The sequence below is a fragment of the Schistocerca piceifrons genome, chromosome 4 (assembly GCF_021461385.2).
Source record: "Schistocerca piceifrons isolate TAMUIC-IGC-003096 chromosome 4, iqSchPice1.1, whole genome shotgun sequence".
Lineage (NCBI taxonomy): Eukaryota > Metazoa > Arthropoda > Insecta > Orthoptera > Acrididae > Schistocerca > Schistocerca piceifrons.
In genome coordinates, this window is record NC_060141.1 from 63,097,301 (window position 1) to 63,109,868 (window position 12,568).

The window sequence follows — 12,568 nt, forward strand, 5'->3', positions numbered from 1 at the left end:
AAGGTGATGAAGTGTTTTATCAAAGAAAATACAGCAGAATTATTCCATGGCAAAGTATTGTATATTATTAAAATATATGGGACACAAAACCACAATCAGACATTTAGACTACATATACATCTACTTACAGTTATGAGAAAAATAAGTTTTTGTTGCCTCAAAAGCTACAACACCAAAAAGGAAAAAAATATCAGCTCAGGTTACAACATGAATATATGAATATTCTTGTATTGTGTATACATAACAAAGTTTATATATCTTAAAATAGGCTTGAAAGGCACTGAATACTTTTTTCTCATGACAGTATGCAGATTGGCAATCCAGTGGCTGTTCTTTCTAAATAAGTTATCTCCCACTTTGTTTTACTGTGTTCTTTTATTGTCCTGGGTGCATACTTTTGTAAGAGAACATGTGTTGCACAGTATTACAAATGAGAGAGGACACTTTTAAATTCTTTCAAGTTCAAATAACATAGTGTGGCATTGGAGAGGTTCTTAAAAAAATGAATCAAGTTGGTTTCATCAATCAGCAAAAAACAAGTGTATCTGAGGAAACAACTGGAGCTAAACGTAATGTGGTAAACAATACTCAATAGCAGTGGAAGATGGCAAGAGTTGGAGAATTACTTTTGCACACTCTTCTTGGATAATACTTGAAGTTTCTAAGTTTGAGTTATGTTGAACACCTTTTTCATCTACATACATAAATGTTAAAGCTTAGTTAACATTTATTCATTCACTTCTTCCTTTATGACTCTTGAGCCTTTGATTGAGAAACAGTAAGTTACACATCTGAAACTTGACAGTTCAATTTACAATTTGCTTAGAATAAAAGTTTGAGACAAACTGGTTTACTACCGGATACCGTATACCACAGTGAAATTAATGAAATGTGCTTAGAAAAAGTATGCATGCTACAGGAAGACCCCATGACAAGATATAGTATAGTACAAATTTCTTAAAGCAGCAGACTGTGAGACTGTAGGATGTTGATTGGCGACTCCATAGTGTCCTGTGCACTACGACCAGATAATGGGTATACTTGGAAGGAGAGACAGCATTGGTCGTATATTTTTGTTTATTATCGCAAAATCGATTTTCAGTCACTTAGTGACCATCTTCAGTGCTGTAATTATAACTTAAATTAGTAAGCACTGGTGTCAATAAGCTTACGGCGATCACATAGATAACATAGTGTGATCGCCGTAAGCTTATTGACACCAGTGCTTACTAATTTAAGTTATAATTACAGCACTGAAGATGGTCACTAAGTGACCGAAAATCGATTTTGTGATAATAAACAAAAAAAAAATATATGACCAATGCTGTCTCTCCTTCCAAGTATACTGTAGGATGTGTTTCCAAGATTGATTTAAATCGCTATGATAATTATTTGTTGTTGAAAGTTCTTGCAGAATGTAAATACTTTAGGATTAAAGGGGACCACTCGCCAAAAAGCAGAAGCATTGAGTTGTTGATAGGCGCAGACAAAAGTAAGAAGCTTTCCGAGCTATCCTCAGACGATCTAGAGTAAAACAAAATACAAACGTTCACACATACACAGTTGTACCTCAACATGGTGCCAGCTAGACTGACAGTAACTTTTTTGTAGCACGTGGGCTGGTTGTGGTGCGAGTAATGTCAGGTGGGGCTGGGTGGGTGGGTAGAGGAAGAGGGACTGGGGCTGGGTGGATAATGGCTCGGAGGGAGGTGGCTAATTTGCCGGTTACGAATTTGGAGAGGGAGGGGTGGCAAGTGTATGGGCTGGCATCATTACAGCAGCCAGCAGGAAGCGGTGCACATTGAAGGCAACACGGGGCCATGAATTGGGAGGGTGTGATGGGACAGAGAAAGGGGAAACTGGGGGTGGAGGGTGTGGGGACAGTGGGTTCCCTGAGATTGAGACCAGAATGATTACAGGATTCGAGGAGGAATCACGTCAACAACTCCCATTTGTGCTGTTCAGAGAAGATGGTGGTGGAGGGAAGGATCCAAGTGGCTCTGACTGTGAAGCTCTGAACTGCACAGATGGGAGTTTACCTTGCAACACACTATCCGATCCCATAACTGTCCTGGCCTCAATCTCACCTGCCCGACAGTCTAGATGGCACCATCCAGGGGCACACATATGTGTGTGTGCGTGTGTGTGTGTGTGTGTGTGTGTGTGTGTGTGTGTGTGTGGCGGGGGGTACATGAATTAACATCATAGCCTTAGGCGGACGACCTCAGAAGGTATCTCCTGCAGATGGAGACGAAATGTTGGGTGGAAATTTTATACATCGACCATGGCCTCTCAGCCTGGAAGTTTCAACTGAAGACAACACTGGCCGTGAAAGCCTACATTGTATGATTAACATCATATAAAATTAGTCACGCAAGTAACTGCAGGCAAAAATACAACAGCTTCATTCACCGTATTTACTCGAATCTAAGCCTCACCTTTTTTCCGGTTTTTGTAATCCAAAAAACCGGCTGCGGCTTAGAATCGAGTGCAAAGTAAGCAGAAATTCTGAAAAATATTGGTAGGTGCCGCTACAACTAACTTCTGCGTCGAATATATGTAGCACTACACAGGCACGCTTTGCTGGCACAAATCTCTGCGTCAGTAAATAAATTTAAAAAAATTAAAAAAAATAAAAAAACGGAGGAAGACGAGCTTTTTTCTCCACCCCGAGTTTCGACCACTGCATTTTCATACATTATCCAACGAAATAAATACAAATTCCGTATTGTTCATCTTCGAATGTAGCAGCATTTCAATGTACTACGAAAATCCGACTGGCAAGACTGTTTGGGATGTTTGTCAATATGGTTAACTCTTACATTCTGAATTTTTTCCTACCTGTGAGAAGAGATGGTTGCTAATAGGAACTTCCGTGAATTGTGAATCACATGCAGTACTCTCTTCACCATAAGAATAATACGAATATAAACATTTTGCCACGTATTCTTTCGTGTTTGCTGCTATCTCATTTAAATCCTGTCTGCCTAATAAACTAAGAAACTAGAGTGAGACAACAGCAAACGTGGAAGAATATACATATCATGTCATGTTTATATCCATATTATTCTTATGCCTAACAGTGATACAGTCAGAAATGAAGCACGGCAATTGACTAGATTTTAAATCCAAGATGCCTCTAATTTCTGTGCAGAATGTAATGTACTAAAGAGGCATCTGCAAAGATTTTGAAACGGCGAAAAATTTCAGCTAAACTCTCGTTCAGGACATCATCTATCATCCGCAGTCTATTATTTGGTTCTTGTTGATCATTATCAAAGAGGGCAGCAGTGCTAAGTAGCAACAAATAGCAGTCTCTTGCCTTTGTTTCGCTAATGAGACGATTCCCCTCTCTCTCTCTCTCTTTCTTGTTTTTATTGTAAGCGGCTGTAGCGTGCGCAATAGCAAGCCATGCCGCGAGCGGCGACAGGCCGTAAATACTCTTATCAGAAGCGACAAACAATGCATGACACAGTACAGTAATGCATTTTCAGCTTAAAGTGAAGTAAACACCTATAACAAAGAGAACGGCACTTATCAGATCAAAGAAAAATAAGCAATCAATTCAAACCAGACGAAGCACTTTAAAAAGGAAGGGTACCCGTATAAATACGGACGGAGCGCCAGACGCAAAGCAATGGCTACCTGGTAAAGCTTAACTGCTAAGCTTACGACTCGAACCAAACTACTATAGCTGTATCGTCATTCATTCGACCTAAATTGTCTCATATTTCAATGTACCAACTTTGTTTCGATTTGGAGGTGCGGCCTAAAACTTCTCCCCCCCCTTGAATTTCGAGTCTCAAATTTCAGGTGCGGCTTAGATTCGGGAAAACTTTTTTTCCTTGATTTCGAGTCTCATTTTTCAGGTGCGGCTTAGATTCGAGTAAATACGGTCAATGTTCTCACCTAGAATCTACTGGTTACACTCTTGAGACATAATCTGAATACCAAAATACGATTCAAATGATAAAATTACACAATCGATACCGAGTAGTACACTTACATTAGTAGTAAGGACCTAAGTATGTAAAATCTAATCATATCATGACTATACTATGCTTATCTCTTATAATACTGCTGTATCATAAATATTTTTTAAATATCATAGGCTATAACTTCTACACTTTATCATTTCAAAAATACATTACATAAATTAATTTCCCTCTGTTTCATTTGCCGCAAGTCTGTATTTACACTAAATTTACAGATAATTATGTAAAATATCGAAAGATGTCAGTAGGGTGTTCCGTGTTTAAAAATTAACAACATCTGATATCTTTGAGCAATTACTAACTGGCATATTAAGTAGAATACTATCACTTAATATCACAGTAACAAACACATCAACTCCCTTGCATCATTATTAGGCATATTCTGCAAGTGTGAAGTTAGTAAACACTTTTCAGACACACTAGTTGCTTCATCTTATTCAATGCAGCATTGTACTAAATTAGGCAGCTCACCGACACTTAAATACCAGGAACACAAAATTGTGATACTATATGAAATATAATTTCTACACATGTTCAGCATCACCCAAGTTATTCATTACCAAAACAAATAGTGACAGAAGTGTGAAAATATTTAATGTCTTTCTTATTAGGACAGATAAATTATTTGGTCAGAAATAGTACAGTGCACTTAAAACAATACATTCTTCAATTTAACATCACAGGCCTTTGCTCACACTCTTTCCCAAATGTTTTTCTGCTCTTCACTGAATTGCTGACGATTACATGCCTGTCTCCCCATAATTTTCAGTTAAAATGTAGATAAATCTGATAGCTATATTTCCCCATTTTCAATTCACCATTTGGAAAAAATGAGGACTGAAACATTTGGCACTTTGTTACTGAACACCTCACCATTGTGTTAGCACCAGCTCTCACACTGACACTCTTCCAATCTCCACCTCAGCCAGACATCACCAATTTTCCCAAGGTGTTAATCTCTTAAAAAGAGAACATACTCTGCCCTCTTTCAGTCTCCTGGCCCTAAATTCCTAGCAACTGATGTGTATTTCAGGTGGGTGTATATTTCTCCTATGTAACATACAATTTATATTTTCTTACATCCAGTAAAATGCAACTTGTTAGGCAAAAATGATTGTTCCCTTTTTATCAGTTTTATCACAAAATGAACAGGCTCTGCTTAACTTGCCTAGCAATTACAATAAGGTATAGGAGATGCTGAGACCAATCACTGCCCTAGCAATTATAATAAAGAATTAAATACAAGAGATCAGCTGATATAATGTATCTTAAATGCTACGAAGGAGAATCAAGTGTACAAGAGATCTTCTGAAAATGATAATGTTTGCAATGATGAAATTGTACTCCATTCAAAATCTGCTTACTTATAAATACAGTCACCGGATGAAAAATAAATATTGTATGAGGTAAAATATATCTGTAACTTATAGTTCAATTAGATTTTGTACTTCTTGAACAGCTTTTTCTTGTTCATTGTCACTTTCAAAGAGATCCTGACAATGACTTTTGAAAGTTTCTAATGCTTTGTTACCAACATTTTGCATATGACTCTGAAAACTGGCAGTTTTTGAATGCAGCTTTTTTTCTGCAAGTGGGGAACCTGGTGCCTGGATATCTCTTACCACACCCTCATTGTGAGGATACATCAACAATGGGTCCTGCAGAAAACAAAAGTAAAGAATTAGTCAAAAGGTACATATAAGACAACAGGTGTTCGTGGAAGTTGGCCGCACTAAGAATGAATCATGATAACTGACTATAACATGGGAAAAACAGGAAACTTATGAAAATGTTTAACAACACAGAGTGAGACTTTACCAAGATTTACCATCATATTCTGAACAAATCTATGTTGTATAAATAGAGAGCTGTCTTTTCAGTACCCGTCAGTGCAGTTACAAGTATAAATGTGGGGTGGTTGACGAGTTAGATAAATATTACATCATGATGAAAGATCTGTAAACTGTGCAAATAATGACATCAAGGTACACAATAATAGTATTACAGAATCTTAAGAGGGGTGAAAAACAGTACACATACAGAAGGAGATTTTAGCGAGTTGCTGCTTGGACAACATTAGCTAGTGGAGTAAAGACTATCACATCATAAAAACAAACTCTTGGCCAATTTCTACTTGAGGCATTCTTCAGAGATGGCAGTAATGGCTTTGTGGTAAAACACAACGAGAAATTATTTTTGCAAACTACTGTTCTGAAAGTCATGTTTTAAAAACAATTTCTTATAATCAAAACAACAAAACCACAAGATTTAATATAAACAACAGATGTTACCATCTGTCCCCATGGCAGTGCCACTTTGCTCCTTAGTTCTGCTTGATACATGTGGACACAGCCGGTAGTGTTTGTGACTATGGCATCAGGTTTTCAACTGCTGCCAGCTGTAATGTTGAAACAGCTGTACTGTACCAGCTTAGTGAACATGAAGTCAGTATTAAAAAAGCATTTAGCAACGAATGACAAAGATATTCATGGCCCATAGGGGTCACATACAATTTTGAATTCCCAAAGAGTTAGGAATAACATATCACGATGTGACATGAGACACGGAATTAGATGTTTACTATATGTTTTAAATGTCATTTGTCTTCAACTAAGTGAGTTGTATTAAAACTGGACTGGTTCAAGTTCATATCCATTACTACAAATAAGTAACACATTTCAACATGGAAGTCCCCATAATATGAATGAAGCTAACTTATCTTAGTTATATTGAGATTGCTGGCAGTCATAAACAAAAGCCAGTCAAGATGAAGGTTATCAATATGTTATGTATTAATAACAACCAAGGAATGAAGCTGAACTTTTACAGTTACATTGTGGCTTAATACATGTGTAGTATTTGAAACTTCCAGTGCCAACCTTTTTCAGGCGAGTAAAAAAAACCTTGAGAGGTGCAGGAACACCATTCTGGCCAAAATTAAGCCCTGACTACAACCTTAGTCATCCCATTTTTTTTCTGGGTGATTTAAAGTCTTCCATATTTGTTTTTATTATGTTCAAAACACAAGCTGGTTTCATAGCACTGCGTTCCTGATTACAACTTTAAATTTTGATGTACATGTATTGTTTGTATTCTGGTTGATTTTTACTCATAACCTTAATATTGGATGGTCTAAATGATTCCATATTTATTTTTTGTTTCGCATAAAACTGAAGCTGGTTTCATTGCGTGGTGTTCTGTGGATTCCTACATGAATATTTGTGTGTGTGTTTTAGTGTTTTGCTCAATCTACTGTGTTGTAAGTATATTGCTGTATTCTACTTAATTTTCGTTCACATCTGCTTTTTGTACTTTTTTTACATTTAATGGATTGTTTAGTGTAGAGTGAATGTACATCCACATTACTTAATGCTGCTGTGTTTAGTAAACTCTTTTTATAACTTCAATGACAAAAGCATGAGACTTATATTATTTCCCTTGAAATTTTTTTTGGAATACGAAAATTATTCTCTTGCATTGGTTTCTGCTGAAATTGATCCTACCTATTAATAACACATGTGGATTTTTTAGCATTTGTATAAAAAATGCTTTATTTGATATTACATTGTACTGTGGGAGCTGAACTGGACTCTACTGAATGTTGCTACATGTTGCCCCAGATTTGATCTGCAGTTGTAATGTCTTGTGTAATGTCTTGACTATCTTTGTTCGGTTTCTCTGGTCAGAAACACTTTAATGTTTTGATAGATAATAAAAAACAAATTTGGACATTACAAGGAAGCAAAGTTGGAACACATTAGTGCACTTTTCTTTTTGTATCAAAAAAGTGATTCAAAACTCTACCTAAACTAAAAGAATAACATTTTAACTTTTCTGGTTCCTGTCAAAATGAAGGTGAAAACTGCTGCTGCACAAATGAACCAAACAGTTGCTACAGCGACTGAAACATGTGTGTCTACACAGTTATTACTTCTGAGGCTATACACATAACTGAGCTTGTAAAGAAGATAAATAGTCTCTCTGAAACACTCAGCAGCAATGAGCAGTATCCAAAAGATAAAACGATATTTAAGTGTGCTTTGTCAAAAAATTCAACACATACAGAAATGTTATATAGCATACAGAATGAAATAGGCAGCAGGCACATTACAGATTTGAAAATATGTACAAATGAGACTAATGTGTGTAGTTTTATACAAGATTGGCAGATACCATTACAGTCTGTCTTTTTTGTGGAAGATCTTAAAAGAAACTGACTTTAAGTGCTAAATTTAAAGGTGTTCAATCATGATGCTCTAGTGAATTTCTTTTGTTGTATAAGGCAACATGGTATTGCTAACACAAACTTGACTTTTTTTTCACATTTTACAAGCTCTGACTATGTATTGTCAATCTTAAGACTTTGCCTTTTAAAACCACAAGTTTTAAGAAATTATGAAAATAATAACATTCCACTGAACAATTTGTTTCACTTTTTGGCAAATAATGCTAGTAATTAACATTTACATGAAAGTGAGTTGCGCGGTTGTATTGACAATGATATGCCTCAGTTAGGAACTAACGCTTACTCAGATGATGAGAGTCTGCAGAAGATCGCCAGACCTTAGCTTACGAAGCAGGCTACATACTGAAGAACATAGATGACTGTGAACACGTAAAACCAGCTCATTCATTTACATCAATTAAAGACAATAATGAAGTGTTTACTCATTTCAAATATGCAAGTGGAAACAGTAACCTCCCTGCACATTTGTATATGTGTGGTGTTGATCAGAACTGAACTCTGATATCTATGAACTAACAGCGATTATAATTTCAGTCATGTGGCTATTATCAAGGGGAGATAATTGCACTTTGGCATACGTCAAAACCTAATAATCATCTGAGGAACAGGAATGTCAGCTGAGGAACTGAAATGTAAGCTGATTTTTAGGTTTTTCCATGTGCTGAAGCCCAATTATTTCCACTTGAAAGTAGCCACATGGATGAAATAGCAATACTGAGTTTTACAAATAAACAATTTCACAGTCAAAAGGTGACCACAATGTCATTTACAAAATTTTGCACAACTGTGAACCCCACTTACAAGAAGTTAATTTTGATTGAGATTCCTCAAATAAATTACTTTGGGAAGCCACAAAAATGTTTCAGGAACACGCATTGCAGCCAGACTATGAATCCTACCCACAAAGCATAAATGAAAAATATTGTCAGCTAATAGAGTTCACTGCCAGGTCACTAGAATCAATGTTGTCATTCTTCTTTTGTGTCATAACACGAACACTGCACTTCTTATATTTTGGTGTTCTGTGAGCAACAAATCTTAATATTTAGTTTTATAAGAAAGAGATATCATAGCAATGCACTGAACAAAGATTTGATGTCCACACAGAAATGCTTGACTATACAAGAAAAATCTCTCAAGAAGGTGCTTAACAGGTGTCACAGTTCAGTTTATGCTACAATATAGCTTTCTTGGTAATATTTATCACAATGGAATGCAGTAAACTGCAAGTGGTCAGAATTTAGTATGTAGTTGACAATCTCAGTTGTGGAGGGAGGGAGGGGACAGGAGGGGGGGAAAATGTCTCATCCACAACAAGGTCATTAGAAATGGCTCAGCTGTGCAGTAACATTTATTAACAACTACCTTAATAAATTTTATGATGCAAAAGAGACTGTGTACTATAAACTGTACATGGTTTAGGTGCTAAGCCAACAATTTAAGAAAGCAAGATGTCAAGTTAATTTTATTAATGGCTCCAGTACCTGCATTTCAGCTGATACTATGATGGAGAGTAAAGTAACTGGTTTGTTAGTCCCATGTATCAAATTTCTGATGTATACTGGTGTTGTGTCCATAGCTAAAAGGCCAAGTCCTGTAAGAAATACATAAAATAAAAACGGAGCTTTGGCATGGCTGAACCAGCCACAAAGGCCACACGTTTCTGCTCAGAGGGGTGCAACATGGGAGGCCTATAAAATAAGTTATTTGACAGGAATTATGAGGTGAAGTTCTTGGACAATAAAAAAATGAAAAATGTGACAGACTCAATAAGGCAAAGCCTGGAAACTATAAAGGAATGGTGTGTGTGTGTGTGAGAGAGAGAGAGAGAGAGAGAGAGAGAGAGAGAGAGAGAGAGAGAGAGAGAGAGAGAGCCCTTAGGCAGACTTGTGGCGGGGACTATGCTACACCATAGAAAGAGGCCAATGAAAGACTCAGGACTTATTCTGTAGGCCTGTTGAGAGAGATTCCTGTCCCCTCTACTTATTCTCTGAAAGATTGTTGAAGAATAACTAACCAAGTTAGCCAGTAAGGCACATCATGTCAGCGACAGGCAGCATTGAAGGGGAAAGTGAAATAAAACTTGTGGACCTACTGTACACAGGTACAAACAAGTCAGTAAGTAGAAGTTGGCAGAGGACACATAGTAGGCAGTAGGAGTCAGAGTTACAGGCTAGGGTTAAATTGCAAGGCTCTTTTGATCTTATATGATGATTTCTGTTAACAGATGGAGCAGTGATAAGCAGTCACTGACTCTGTATAAGAACTTTATTTCAGTGTGGAGGCACCTCAGTTATGAAAGTCACTCTGTTAACTGACATTCAGTATAAACTTTAAGGTTAAAATTAACCTTTTCTGTGTTTATTCTCCCCGTCATCATTCAGTCACCTACATCAGCCTGAAACACAAACTCCTGACACTCTACCCTGGTAAAGCCCACACTCTGGGTCAACTGAATAAAACTTTGCAGACACAACTCAAAAAATTGTACAAGCTAATCATTTACAGGTTTGTAAATGACTACTTGTTATTGGTCGGTGCGTAAGTTCGTAACATTTTTCAACAATAATTACTATTAAAAACAGTCTTGATCACAATTTATTTTATAAGGTGACCGGTTTCGACCACTGCTGTGGTCATCTTCAGACCATTGAGTGGAAACCCCTTTCTGTTCTCCAACAGAAAGGGGTTTCCACTCAATGGTCTGAAGATGACCACAGCAGTGGTCGAAACCGGTCACCTTATAAAATAAATTGTGATCAAGACTGTTTTTAATAGTAATTATTTACAATTTTATTGATCACTGCTGTTCCCATAATGCATTCAAAAGTAATTTTTCAACAAGTTTAATAAACACAATAAACACACATAACAGAGTCTTTAGTCATCAATAATATATTATCCTTCACTATTAAAAACAGACTTCCAACGCTGGGATAACTTTTTGCTCTGTGAATGTAGAAATTGTGATTTCTGAGGCCAACTCATCTATCCATGTTCAGAGTGCATTTTCATCTGCAAAAAAAGTTCCTTTAAAGTTTTTTGATAAAGAGCGAAAATGATGAAAATCTGAGGGTGCAAGATCAGGTGAATCAGGGGTTGTGGAATGACTTTTCAATCCAACTCCTGTATAGCGTCTTTTTATCTCAGATGTTGACAATAAATGTCAGCAGTGACGGTTACACCTTGGGGAAGCAATCTTTAGTACACTACACTGTTGCTGTCCCATCAGACATCTAACATTATCTTTTGTGGCTGCACATAGGCATTTGTACAGAGAGTTGCTCTTTTGTTTGGGCACAACCATTCCTTTCTTTTCCTTATGTTAGCATAACAACACCATCTCTTGTCCCCAGTAACAATGTAGGATAGTAATCATTGGTGTCGTGCATGAGGCAATTGATGATGAACAAGTAGTTGTGCACATATGGCTACCTGCTGATTTTTGTGATTTTGTCTGCACTACCAACACACAGAATTTTTTAACCTTCCTCATTGCATGAAAATGTTGCACAATGGCCAAATGATCACAGTTCATCACACTTGCCAGTTCTTGAGTACACTGACAAGGAAAATTGTGGATTAATGTGTTTAAATGATCTTCTTCAAGCTCTGAATGTCTTCCTGGACATGGAGAGTCACTAATGTCAAAACAGTCCCCCCTTAAAACAAGAAAACCATTTTCCTGCTGTGCACCATTCAATGGCATTATCCCCATACATGATGCAAATGTTCCTGGCTGCCTCCACTTTTGTCATCCCTTCACTGAACTCAAACAGTAGAATGTGCTGGAAATGTTCCGATTTCTCCAACTGGCACTCAATTTTCTAGGGCCATGGCTCCACTCACTATCTCCAAATGACAAAATGACAATACATAAACTCAAATAGCAACAGTGAACTACAAATAAAAAAATGACAATTGATAAACAAAGCCATAGCAACTATGAACTGTTGCAACAACCCAGTATTATTCATCTGTGACATAAGAGATCAACTTGACAACCATCTTTGTATCATTTAAAGAAGTGACTAATTCCAGTGACAGAAATAAAATTGTAGATCACCACCACAGGGCAATAGCAGTAACAGTCTCATGTTCGAAGACTGTCGCACGTCTCCTCACGACGATGATGTGGCATCACTCTTGACATTCTACTGTAGCTTTCTGCAGACTATTACATGAATAGCAACAGAACCAGGAAATCTACTGAACCACATTTCTCATAAAAAACTTTGACAGACTATCAGGAATGACACAATCAAATGCCTTGATAAGTTGCAAAAAGTCCTAACTGGTGATATTTTTATCAATCATTTAAAAAGTT

General features: G+C 37.0%; 1 protein-coding gene across 1 annotated transcript in view; it reads right to left on the minus strand.

The window, feature by feature from the left end:
* Positions 1–4,567: 4,567 nt before the first annotated feature.
* The window catches only part of LOC124795069 (pleckstrin homology domain-containing family J member 1-like), a 46,256-nt gene continuing 38,255 nt past the window's right edge, over positions 4,568–12,568 (minus strand). Inside the window, exon 5 of the mRNA XM_047258878.1 lies at positions 4,568–5,653. Coding sequence (XP_047114834.1) covers positions 5,420–5,653 — 234 coding nt within the window. The 3' untranslated portion in view covers positions 4,568–5,419. The remainder of the gene's footprint in view (positions 5,654–12,568) is intronic.